The sequence below is a fragment of the Bombus huntii genome, chromosome 2 (assembly GCF_024542735.1).
Source record: "Bombus huntii isolate Logan2020A chromosome 2, iyBomHunt1.1, whole genome shotgun sequence".
Lineage (NCBI taxonomy): Eukaryota > Metazoa > Arthropoda > Insecta > Hymenoptera > Apidae > Bombus > Bombus huntii.
In genome coordinates, this window is record NC_066239.1 from 16,667,816 (window position 1) to 16,681,761 (window position 13,946).

The 13,946-nt window shown below is 36.6% G+C and overlaps 2 protein-coding genes across 9 annotated transcripts in view; both read right to left on the reverse strand.

The window, feature by feature from the left end:
* LOC126878149 (transmembrane reductase CYB561D2-like) overlaps positions 1–13,946 on the reverse strand; it is a 146,396-nt gene that overhangs the window by 71,121 nt on the left and 61,329 nt on the right. The gene's annotated exons all lie outside the window — the stretch shown is intronic.
* Positions 1–13,946, reverse strand: part of LOC126878095 (eye-specific diacylglycerol kinase) — a 53,374-nt gene that overhangs the window by 16,780 nt on the left and 22,648 nt on the right. For all 8 annotated transcript variants that reach the window (XR_007695562.1, XR_007695561.1, XR_007695556.1 and 5 more), the window contains exon 3: positions 631–1,304. Coding sequence is in view for 1 of the 8 variants with exons in the window: in XM_050640552.1 (XP_050496509.1) it covers positions 631–1,304 (674 nt within the window). In the remaining 7 variants the exon portion in view is untranslated. The remainder of the gene's footprint in view (positions 1–630; positions 1,305–13,946) is intronic.

Sequence of the window (13,946 nt, forward strand, 5' to 3'; positions counted from 1 at the left end):
TAGAATCCACCCCCTTTCCGCTTGTACCACCAGTTACCAACCACCCTGTATTAGCGATTTTATCGAAACCTGCGTGTAATTTAAGATTTCCTAATGAGATATGTATAATTTTATGGCTAGACTAGGTTAGCTGCGTAGTAGTAATACTCGTATGTGAATATCAGTGTGTGGAAGTATGTGTGTGTGTGTGTGTGTGTGCGGCGTCTCGAAAACAAATGAATGTAAACTGTTCAGTCGGTTAACAGTCGGATATGGAAGAAAGTGCTGAGACGCGTGCAAGTGTGTATCGATGAATATCTTTGAAATCGCTTATCAAATAAATACATAACTATTCTGATATAAATTCTAAGTGTAAATTTAGTGTTCCTATACCATTATTTCGGCTCAACATTTCCAATGTACGTCAAACATTTAGCTCCAAAACCGAATGTACCAACAATCTTATATTAAATCTTAAAACTGTTTCTTTCTAAACGAGAAATAGGAAAATAAAAGAAAAACCTCGTATTCCTATACTCTTCGTGTTTAAATCGGATGAAACAGATCGCTATAGAAATTCGACGTCTTTAAATTAACGTTGATAAAAATATATATCCAAGTTGTCAGTCTATTTATTGTGCATAAACTTACCCCATCTTGGGTCCGCCCTGGGTCAGATCGAAGACTTGCCTCGGATTCAACAGCCACTGGAATTTCTGTAAAAGCTTGGCTCCCTGATTGCCGCCCGATTTTGGGTTAATGAAAACCAGCACCGGTTTCACAGATGGCGTAGGTATAGGTTTCACCACCCAAAGCATCCCCTGATCCTTATCCTGTTCTTTATCCTTATCCTTTTCTTTCGATTTCTTTCTGTTGGACACAGTGCCAGCACCGCTTCCAGATTTCTTCTTTCTCGGCGATTTTCTCAAGCTACTCTTGAAACTGCCCTTCCTGGGAAGCTTCACGATCCAGGATGGCGGCACTACGATAGACGCGTGAATACCTAACTCGCAGTTTTCTCCGATCTTCTGAACGTTGAAGCACGCCTCCTTGTTGTGATAGGCCAGCTTGCACCAGCTGCAGCTCACCGCGACAATCTCCTTCGAGGTGAAGCTCAGCTTCGATTGGAACGACTTGCCGCAATTTGCGCATTTGCCCTTCTGTGATCGTCGGTGTACCCAGTGGTGGTGAGTGTTCGTCTGTTCCCGATACTGGCGGACCCCGACATCCCGGAAGCTAGATTTACAAGCGAAGTTCAGACTCACCGCGCACACAGCGTGAGCTACCACTCTGCAGGCAGCACATTTCATCCGGGGCCCGTGTTTCTGCAATTTCAATGAAATTCTCTGTTAAAGAATGTCTCGGGTACAGCAGGGTCGTCTATAACGCTTTAAATGGTTGTTGAACGAAGTAAACGATAGTAAAACCGGAGGAAAATAAGATCCACGTTCCGTACAATCCTCTTAGTCTGTAGGGGTTGTTCGAAAAAAAAGAAAGAGAAAAAACTGAAGCGCTCGCGAAATCGGTTTAACGGGATTCGAAAACAGCCGGAACCTCGTTAGCGGCTCTTTAATGGCATAATCGATAAACGTTACGTGTCGAGAATACGGTAATCTACCCATTTCCCTTGTTTCTTTGTTATCCCTATTTTCACGTAATATTCTACAGCATCAGCGAGCTCAGAAATTTCTTCCTCCACTTGCGAAACGAAGAAATAGAAATTAAATTGAAAAGGGAACGTACTGGGGCAAATGTTCGTTCACCAAATAATCTATAGCAGTTGTACATAGAACGTAACAAAAACACGTTCGTTGATTGCAAGAACGCGAGATCGATGTAATGAATGCGCCACGTCACAGGACGAACGAACACGTTGCAAGAACTGGGAAATTTTTTGTGCTCCATGAAACTTTGTCCCTGTCCCCTGTCCAAATGGAAACGTTGACAGAATCCGCACACTTTCACGTGGCTATAAAAAGCAAAATAAAAAAAACAAAAACAAAAATAAAGAAAGAAGAGGAAGAAAACAAGGAAACACGAAAGAAAGAGGGTGGAAAGACAGAAGATGACAGCGGATTCACGGAATTCATGGTGCACGTATAAATCACGTCATCCTGTTCGCCACCTTTCAAACGATTTAGAAGGGTCATCGGTTTCCATTGTCTACACGATGATCAAAGGGACAAAACGATGATCATTGAGGTCAAACAAAAACCATCAAGCTCTATCGTTCGCCGATAGGCTTGAATAAACTATGTACGAACAGCGCTTTAAAATTGTGACGATTCTCGACGAAAGAAACGCGGTCGAGTAGAGGAGCGTCGGTAGAGGTTGTAGAGGGTCAAGGCTGGTCGACAGACCCTCGTCGAACCTCTTCTCCGTCGTTTCAGTTCCTCTCAAAGAAAAACTTTTTTCCTTCCGATATTGCTCAGCCGTCACGGTTTATATTGACCTACATGAGTCACCCGAAACGTGCCACGATCTTCTCTGTGAGTCGGGCAATTTGTACAGAAAGGAAGAGAGAGGAAGAAAGGAAAAGATGAGACGAGTCTATGCGTTTTTTTCTACACGATCCGAAGATACGATATTTTCTTCTTCTTCTTCTTCTTCTTCTCCGTCCTTTTTTATATGGTACCGGTTAATTGCTTCGTCGGAGACGTAATTTTATCGAGAAAGAGATCTTAGAGCCAGACCACTCGAATTCGATGGCACAGACACCTTCAAACTATTCTTCGGCCAAATTGGATTGATCGATCGAGACCATTTGCGGGCAAATCTCACTCTAGCGTTGCGTCTCTCTCGTCCCTTTGCTCTCTCAGCCACTCTACTTTATTCATTTCTTTTTAAAAGCGCAAAATGTAAATCCAGTGGAACGTATCATACCTCCGTCGAACATTTTTATTCGAGAAGTAATTTTAATAATAATTATAGAAGTATTTATCTCATATGCACATTGCTAGCCATAAATGTTGGAAAGCTTGCTCGTTACAATTGATCGAGAACCTCTGACAAATTTTACTTTATTTAATTTAGTATTTCTGCTCGCATTCTCTTGTCAACCCTTGATCGTGACTTCTGAAACGAGCACGAACACAAGCGGTCAGAACACGTGCCCTAAAAGCCAAATATGAATTAGCAGCCTGTAAATTAAGCCGTTCAGCAGAATGGACGAAAACGTCGCGGCGATCGATCATCTTAATAGCGTAAAAGGTCGCGCATTATCAGTCCGAACGTCTTCACGAAGCGCAAAAACAGGCGAAAGGGGTAGGCTAAAGGGATCAATGTGAAACTTAAATGGAAAACTCGGCGGATGAACGAACGCCGATTCATCAAAGTCTGGGGCCACCGGCGGAATCAATCTTCGTTACCGGTACACGCGGCTGATGCTCGGATTCCACTTGGAAAACGGGCACGTCGCTGACGATCCGTAAGATTTATTTATCGCGTGGAAATTGCTGGCTGCGATCGACGCGGAAATCGCACTTAAACGAGATCTCATACTCGATTTTCCGTGTCGATCGGGAATGCTATAAATCAGAGGTTCTCAACCAAAGTGGGATTATTGAACGCGAGAGTTAGAAGGAAGAATCTAGCACGTTATATTTGACATGAAAATATTGACTCAAAAGTTCAAACGATTGCTCCAAATAAAATAAAAAAAGAGAGAGAGAAAAGAAAAGTAGGTCAAATAATTAGATACTCCAAATAAAACGACAAGTAAAAAGATCAAATAATTACTCCGAGGAAGATAAGACGTGAGTTGGAAATAAAATTGCTTGAAACGTAATTCGAAAATCTTACTTAAGAAGTAAATTGTTTTCAAATAACATATTTGCCAAACGTTTGATAAATACAAGCAGTAACAGCAGGTAAAGGATAACAGATAACTGTTTTCTTTTGTGTATAAAGAACGTATCTATTGCTGGGAAAACATTCACCTCAGAGATAACTAGATATTGGAATAATTCATCAGACCAAATAGCGTGAAAGCTAAGAGATACGAAAAGGAATGTACATAGATCAACACATCAGAATTTTGGAGTGGAAATTCTGTGTACCATAGATAAACATCCGTATATTTTCCTTACAAAATCAAACAATCGATATCCATATATTAAATGACCGTAGTTTTCTACGGATATACAGCTCCTTCTCAGCAATGGGTAAGAAGTTTATCGGATAAGCTTAATATTCTCAGTTAAAATTATCATAATTCGTGTTTATTGCTCTTATTATTTATTATTATTATTGAACTTAAAATACCCGGTAGTTTTTCATTCTTCGAATTTAATTATTATTATATTGAAATCTAACAGTATCTTGCAACGTACAAGTTTGATCATTCTGTACCAGGTTCGAAGTTGAATTTTGAGAATTCGAAGATGGTATCCCACTGGGGGTAGCCATCCACATGCTATATTACTATATCACAAAGCTATAATATTTTACCAAATGTCCTACTGGACAAATTGTAAAATGTAAACAAATAAATAAAAAAAAAATTTTTTTTGAGATGTTAAGCCTAGTCGAATAACGCTTACTATAATAAGCATATAGTCCTAGTTTCGTGCAATGTAGGTACGTTATAAGATATATTACTCTTCGCGCTGCATACTGCAATTTTTCAATGTTGAATCTGATGATATGCATTCGCGAAAAGGTTGAGTACCCACACTGTAAATCGAGAATATTATCGACGTGGTCGTGTTGGTCCGTATTGGCTTCACACTCGACTTTTTTCATCCCTTTTTCATTCCTTTTTTCCCTTTCTTTTGATTCATGCACATTCGACGTTTAATGGACACGAAAGAATTTTATGCGATTCGAAATTGGAATTTGTGGATCATTGATATTGATATTGAATGCAGAGAACGGCTGCGAGCGAACAGTCTCACGGTTGAGCAATATCTGTAAAATTCCAGGATATTGGTAGCCATACAAGAGAATTACTATTCGCTTTGTGCATGCCACAAACGATAGCACAGTTAGTGAGCTTCTGGAGATTGAGAAACGATTTAAGGAAATCCTGAAGTATGAGATAACTACAAAATTATAAATTCTCAGATTACTTACTAATAATACTCTGAAACTTTGCATTAAGAACACATAATGTTGGAGCAAATAATATTTCTGATAATAGCATTGGCTTGTGCAATAAAAGTAATATGAGATTTATGAGAGATTTCTGAGTTTATGAGATTCAATGCTGTTGAATTATACGTCTACCTCCTGTTACTCACTGAAACCATTACGATCCTTTTTACGAGAAATTTTCTGCCTTTCACGGCAACGAATTTTTGCAGCTGATTTTTGAAAATTCCTGTTAACACGTTCAATCTTGTTCTATCAAAAAAAGCTCTTTAAAATCTATGTTCATACGATTAATACTTCTCGTGAATTTTTCCTACAAAAGCCTAGAATGTTGCAAATTTTCGATTGATACACGTTTATTTGTCACGGTTAACGTGCTGTTTTATATTTCCATAAAAAGATTTATACACCTATTATGATATTAATTAGACAAATACAATGTATCATAGTATTTCGATGACTAGAATAACGTTTTTTCGTTCCAGCGTTCTTTAAAAATTATTCGCGATACACCGTACTCGTTCCTCGAAGAAGGAACAACGTTCCTTTGACGATGGGAATAATTTTTCTGACCAAACGGATATGACGAAATGGAACAAATTTGATTATCATGATATCTATATGACGAACACGTTTCGTCGGATATTTTCTTTTTTTAAATTTCGAAAAAATGTTCTGCTTCCATATTCGAAACAACGCGTTCCCGGGGCGCCGATTAAAATAAAAATTAAATCCTGTTTCAACCAATTGCTCTAAACCAAACTGTATAAATTAAATATTTCACGGGAAAAACTTCCCGCCCGTTTTATTCTAGAACGTTATTTGAAACGTTTTAAATAATGCACGCGGAATGCATGCAAGCTTTTTTTCTTGCCACGGTTAAATTCGCAAAATAGTTTACTGCATCAACGTAGCCGATCTATTTTTTCGAATCTCCATTTGATTAACTTCTACATATGTAATATACTTTCCAAGTTTACATTTCCATCCTGCACAGTGAAGCGAAAATCCTCAATTTTTTTACTACTGAAGCGAATTTTCCTCGGAAAAATATTCCTGGAAATGTCCAAACAATGAAGCAGAGCCCTGGCTCCCTTGCGTATGAAGCTCTTCAGCCTCTTCCTCAATTGAAGTAAACGACACTCTTCTACATATGACGATCAGGCTATGTATGCAAACCGACATTTCAGAATACATAATGCGATTTATAAAACGTTGAGGCCTGTTTATCAAGACAGCGATCAGTCGTCCGATAAATAACACAAAGTCATCGAAAAAGAAAGATGCATATATCTTATTTAACGATATGATAATCTGATTCAGCTTGATGACATTTCTCATTCTATAAATCTCGATACACGTTACACTAATTCTTCGATCTTTTTTTTTTTTATTTTACTACCAACCTTCCAAACAATCCGGTAAATTTATTATTTTAGATATTGGTAGGTAATAATTACACAATATGTTTTACAATATATCTTGTGGAAAACATGTTGTATTTATCTTTCTTCTACGCTAATTGTTCTTTATCCTAAAAATACTTCATCGATTTGATTGGTGATTTCAAAGGGGAGAAAAATGTCCAAGTACACGAAAAGTAAGAAATCAAAGTTTATTTTTGTCGTATCACTCCAATCGTACGAACAGGAACAAAACGATTCACGAATAAATAAACGAAAGGTGTGTAGCGATATTAGATAAACAAATAAATACAGTGGGTGATTAAATTGAGAAATTAAGACATATCTGTGTCACATGACGTAATGTGGTACGATCCTAGAGGAAGTAAAGCGAATAGAAATATTTACCTGATCGATAAAAGAACGACGATTGAAATCGTTTGAAAAATTCAAGATTAATTTTCAACGGAAGAAGCAGGAAGTCACTCGTCGCTACGGCGGAAGTATGCTCGCGCGTAATGTGTATCGATCGTTGGAATCTCGGCAACGATAAATATCATGCCTCGCGACAAGTTTAAACATACTTTGAAGCACGTTAAGTATAATTTAATGCAAATAATGCTTGTTTACTTAGTTAGGAGGAAAGCTTCCATTTGGTCCTGCTAACCAGACGTTACCACGCTCGCATGCATGCGATGGAAATTGATTTTGGATTCTTGTTAAATATGACGGACACGCGGTATCATGAAATTCGTTTAGAATCTTACGAGCTATGTGCTGGTCTATACATGTACATATATACGTATCTGTAACTGCGACTTGTAAAAATCCGGAGATTACGAAAAACTTTCATTATAATTCATACGGCGCACGCATACAAAATTTTAAAATACTATAGATAGAAATTTTACGAAAATATTATTTATCGGTGTATGCAACGCAGAGAACGAATATCATGAACGCGTGTTAAACGTGAATATGTTACAACGTGAACGTATCGAATGCCATATTTTAATGAAAACATGGAATGTGATATACAGGGTGTTTTGTTTATTTTGTCCGTTTTAATATCTTCGTTTACAGATACAGGAAAGTGCAAAGAAGAGAAAAAATTCTTCGGTTTGGAACGATGAATATTGTGATTCGTGTTATTGCGCGTTCCATGTACCAAGTCTCCACTTTTATCAGAAACTTAACTCTTAACGTGTACATACGACCAGTCGGTTAAAGTTATAGTTACAGAGTCAATGAAAGCTAACAGAAACACTTGTACGATTTTAATAATTGCAAAAACGAAAATCGAATATCATTCGTTTCGATTAAATCTTTCCAATTAACTTCTCGTTTCATTCATAAGGGTGCATCAATGGAAATGATGCGAGATAAATCATCGAAAGGTATAAGTCATCGTTGAAAAACTGGTGCCTTAATCTTATCAGAGTGGCCGTTATGTAAATAATGACGAAGTGGATGATACAATTCCGCCGGATGTTATATTCAGCGAGTATTCGATTCGAGTGGAATAAATGAAAGAAACGACGAGAGGCAATAAAATTTGTATAGTAGAAGCATGGACGGTAGCTACTTGATGAAGCTAAGAAGCAAACATGAACATATAAACAGCAGGGAAATAAGAATAATGGGCAAAGTCAGAAAGTTACATATTTCATGAACGTAGAATGGTGGAAAATACGCGGAACAAAAGGTCGTGTCGACACAAATCAGAAAAATCATCCCCCGCGAGACGCAAACGCGTTCTTCCAATTTCGGATCGCTATACTACTGTTATATTTATCACAATATCCAGAGATTCTGAATTACGATACTCCCGGTGTTATTACGAAAATGCTTTAGGACTATCGAGAACAAAATCCATTTTGTGTAGCAGAAATTGTAAAAATTGTTTAGGAATTTTCAAACCAACCTTTTCCCGATATTTCCTGTAATAAATTGTAGTATGAAACTATGGAAGAAAAGAATTAAAAAAAAAAAAAATAGAGATAATTGTTTAAAAATATTCCTATAATTAATTATTCTATATAATTACGTGACTCGTAGCCTGTAGAAATAATTAAAGACTGTTCTACGATATGACTAGACTAAGAACGTTGAGGCATTTATGAAAAATTTCAATGCGCAAAAATATAGAAAATATCCAAAGTACGTGCCCCATATAATCTGCAGATCATAAAACAAATCACGTATGGTTCGTTTATCTACGTGTAATTTCGTTTATAAAAATATGAATTTTCATAAACCATCGTACTTTCTATGTACTATGAAACCACATAACTTCCATCAGTTTTGCCTACGCTAATATACATATAACCTGGTTCGAAACCTCCATTGTCAATCAAAAAGATTGACACTGTTACTTTCAAAATGAAAACAGTTCTAGTTTGACTTTTTTTTACGCATGATGCTATCTCGTCAAATTTAGACGTATAAAATCTACGGTTAAAGTTTAGAGATACTCATTTTGTATGAAACACCTTGTACACAGACGCTTGTCGCAGGTTTCAAATATCACAAAACCTGGTTACGCCATTCACATAGGATTTCACATAGGAACAAATTCGAAACTGCTACATAGTTGGAAACTGAAATGTTTCGGTTTGGGCGTTACCAAAAGCGGTCTTCGTCGATTACAGGCAATTTTACACCGAAAACGGTGTTGTTGCCGTGAACGAGCTTTTTTGCACCGGCCAAAAATCTATACGCGTTTCTTTTCGTCAGGCTGCATCGAAAATTACGGCGATACGATACTCATATTTTATGCAAACTCGAATTTAAACGGTATTCTGGTCACGCGCCACCTTGGCATATTTTTCTTCTTTCCAATAATTTCCTTGCAAACAGTTTTGTTCTATACATTCCGTTACGTAACCCGTTTATTTTCGTGCTGTTTCTTTTTCTTAAGAAAGATAAAGAACAGGATCCTCTTTCCATTAGGAAACTTAATCCTGACAAACTAAACCAACCAAATACGATTAGCGAAAATTATGTGCAACAATCTGTACTTTAAGGCTATTATGGAAACGTTACTACCGCAAATCTCGTTTAATTTACTACGGTAGTGTTTCCTTATTCCAGATTTTTCAATCAAGGAAGCTGAATGGAAAAATGATGTAACTGAATCTTTTCTTAAGGAATATTATAAATGGGATACGCTAGAGGAAATGATTGACATATAATATCCGTAGCAGTTTAGAAAATTTTGCCATGAATTTTTAAGGCAACCCCCTACTGGTTTCGTGCAAAAGCGTGACAATAATTGCTGCGTTAAATATTGAAAACTTATTCCAAGAAGATTAAAAATAAGATATAAAATAAACGTATAAACGTAAAAATAAACGTATTATTAAAAATTACGATCTTTCCTTATGGGAAGATGATTTTAATCAATTTTTCTGTCTTTAGAGCCGCGCGTAAAAAATTTAATTTCAGCGAGGCGAGCAAACGTTATAATCTTTTTAATAAATTCACGAATCACAGCCATCCAGTACAGGTGATATGCAAAATTTTCAGTCGCCGACATATATATCCAATTTCCTACCATGCATACTAGCTGCAAAAATATTTATCGTGGTAGATGCCACGCGGAAAATTACAGCCTCTACCATCCCTCTCAACCTCGTTGCTACCCTGTGGCTAAGGCTCGCCCGATAATTTTCTTTTTATACCTGAACAAAAGAGGTTTCGTAAATTGCCAATTTCCGTTATTAACACACATAGAATGGTAGTAGCCTCGCTTAATTTTCCTCGTTGCTACATCATCGTCCTGCAGTTAAGATTCATTTTTTAAAGCGTTGGCTAAATAAATGTATTCATCGGGGAATATGAAATCACGCTCCAAATCAGGATTATCAACTTTTCAAGTAGCTCGGCCAAACGATGTATAAAAATAAGGAAATCATTATTTGTCCTAAATTTCGTTGGTTGAATTTTAAGATTATTTGCGTATTTGTCGGAATAAGAGAGGTAAATTAACATTGAAACTACCGGTTTCTGATATATAGCTAAATATTTTCCGCATACTCGAGCAAGGTATTTCACTTCGAAGTAATTAGGAGCTTAAACATTTTCTTTATTTGTAAAAATAGAATATACTTCACGTGCAATTTAAATGGAATCTTCTGGGTTGGCAGTAGTCGCGGATTTTGTCAATATCACCTAATGACTTAGTTAGTCGCCAGCCCAATAAATACGAATATACAAGAAAGAATAGTTTCGTGGCAAGCTTCATTTTTTTAACTTTTCACTAACATGTTTTTTAGGATCTGTGATTAAGTGGAATTATCTTTAGGTAGAGTACTTTGTCAACAGGATGTACATACAACGTGTACAAATAAAAAAGCAGACCATACAATAGTAATAAGAAGAATACATAATGGCATGTTTCTATTTCTTTCATAATACAAATACTAAGTTACCAGGCAGATACATACGAAATGAAAGTGTATTAAATGTATTCAAAATTAATGAGAATGCCAATGACGACCAAATTATTGAAAAGTGTAAAGATTCAGGAAAAATCCTTTTTATTTTGCTTTTATTTTGCGTGATGTAACCTACTATTACGAACGAGCACTGCAAAAATTGTGCTATTATATCTTTGTTAAAACATACTCTGCGTTGTTATAGCGTTACGCTGAAAAATGAAAGAAGACCAAAATAATGTCTTTGTAATCCTATATGGCGATTGCTTAAGGGCTGATTGTTTATTTTCGTCCATCGTACGAGAACTAAAATAGACACTGCCTATACATTCCCAGAAATCAATTAATATCTATGCTATAATTGATTCGATAGAGGCGTAAAATCAATGAGCCGCATTACGTTAATGATATAACGTGTTTCAATGAAACCGATGAGTCAAGGAACTCGGAAACGTTGCGCCGCAAACATGTTGCGAGGATACACAATTTATAAACCTTTATATCCCATCAATCGTTTATTATACTATCAATAGTACTGGTCATAATGTCGATTACCTTTGACAAGAAAAATTACGTGTTAAATGACCGTCACAAAGAATCTTTACTCGCATACTTCAAAGTAGCTTGTGTTTTCTATACTCAGAATAAATAAATATAGAAAATTAATAATGCAATTGTCTATGTGAAAACGACCACTTATAGCTTCGTTAATTAAATTTGTATATAGCCGTATATATAGTTATATGTTTGTCCATAATTATAGAAATCATTATAGTGGCTATAAGATCGTAATGCTTAGACGCTTCAAAATCATGCAATTCATTAGGAAGTAATTCATTTATTATTCAACGCAATTAAATTACGTAATTAAGCGAGTCGTAAGCATCAACTGTGTTCGTTTTCGGTTCGGACGAAACTGCGGCACTTAATTAAAAATTCTTAATTACGACGTTTTCTGTCATGTCCCCCTCGTTATCTCAATCAAATTTAAAAGAACATTAGGTCGAAGGATGGCAACACGAATAAATACGCATCACCCTTTTTATACTTTTGACCTACAATTTCTCAAAATATCATAAAAGCAATATCGAACTCCGGTGGGTAAAAAAAGAATTTCATTTCTCTCGTTGAATTTCCAGATTTAGACGAAAAGGAAAAAACGGAGAAAGGAAAGAAATATTCTAGGGAAGGATATATCTACGTGATGAAATGACGCACGGTCCGATCTCTAAGAGCGGCGTTGCTCGTAAAAGCAAAAGAAACGCACGAAATAAACGTGGAACTGCGAGACAACTCCCTCTCCTCTCTCTTTCTCTCTCTCTCTTTTTGTCTCCTTTTGCGTTCGCTCCTAACGAGAATCGTTCCCATTAATGTTTCACTCATTGCCAACGTCTTTGCCTAAAAATGATATCACCGATAAAAAATGTACGCAGTCGAACTCCGTGTCTCGCCAAAGTATTTCCAATCATCGGTACAGTTGTTGAAACGAGGACGACTGACAGACAGAAAAATTGACGCGTTCCATGATCATTCTGTTTCATCCGGCTAAATGCATATTTTATCATATACTCAAATAGTCGACTGCATACAGGATAAGGATAAATCAATGAAGACACAACGCACGTATAATATGCAGTGGCTCGCGAAAATACTTGAAGACATATCACAGAAAACATTTATGTGTTACAAGAAATATTGTGGAATTTCATTAGCAATGTAACAAAACACCATGGTCATATCGTACAGAAAATTGAGATCAACGGCAGAACAATTATTCTTCCATCGATATGGTAGAAGGCAATATTTCTAGAAATTCATAATTGCTATGCGACAGGAAAAAAAGAATGGAATGAAATATTACATGTTAAAAAGTCGAGCGCGGTGGATGGATATATGTATACTTATGGTGATTGATCATATACGTATGCGTCTACACGTATAATCTATACCTTATATATAAAATATTATAGATATATACTAGATGTATTTTTTCTTTTTCTTTTTTCTTTTTTTTTCATTAACGCTCAACAGACGATAATTCATATATACTTTCGAATATATAGCTGTCCAGAGGTTGAATCCTATAAACGAAGCTCTACGGTATTATTCTTTTTCTTCACCCTCTTCTATCGACCACTTCCAACTACTGTCCATCGTGGCACGTCAGTACCGCGCACATTATTTTTCATGTCGAGCTACGTCGCGTTTTTATTCTCGCACCAAACAGTCGTATCTTTGGGAAACATGCCGGGCATTTCTTCCTATGCTTTTACTCCTTCGTTTTTACGATTATTCGCTTGCAGTACCTTCTACGCTGCTACATGTTGAAGGTAGAGCCGTTTTACGACACCGTGCGAAGGATTAAGAGGAAAAAAGGGACGTGTGGGTAACGAATGTCGTCAACTTTTAACGAGCATCGGTTTACTGAAACTATTGGCTGTAACTAATCATTGTCTAAGGCGAAAGTGAAAGATGAGAAGAGGAATGATGTGATTTATCGCGTAACGTGTTTTATTTTTAAGCCGGTTGCGGCCTTCGATATTCCATGTCCCAATTTTAGTCTGAATATTTCACGAAAAGATTTGCTAGAAAATTGCAATAGGAAATCATGCGTAATAACAACAATCCTTACATATTTTTCTTCTTTTATTTTTTTTAAACTTAGAATGTATTTTTAATAATAGAAAAATAAGATGAACCAAATCTCGAAGCTTAAGAACGTTGTATTTTATAGACTGAAGTTACTTTGAGAAAATAAGATGATTCCTTGTAAGTAGTAAAATGAATTTGGGTCATAACTTCATGTCGGAACTGCAAACTCCGTAACGTTTACCTGCTAGAGTAATCCTAATTGATCATTGTTCTCAGGAAACACCGTACAGCTGCCTACCTTTCTGCCATCCAACTTCCTCGACTCTACCTAAATCAGTCATGTTAAATAGCATTTCGTGTTCTACATGCTTCTCTATGCTACACACGTGCTTGGAACTTACGGTCTGAACATTTGCTTCAGACACTTACATGAATTCGTCAT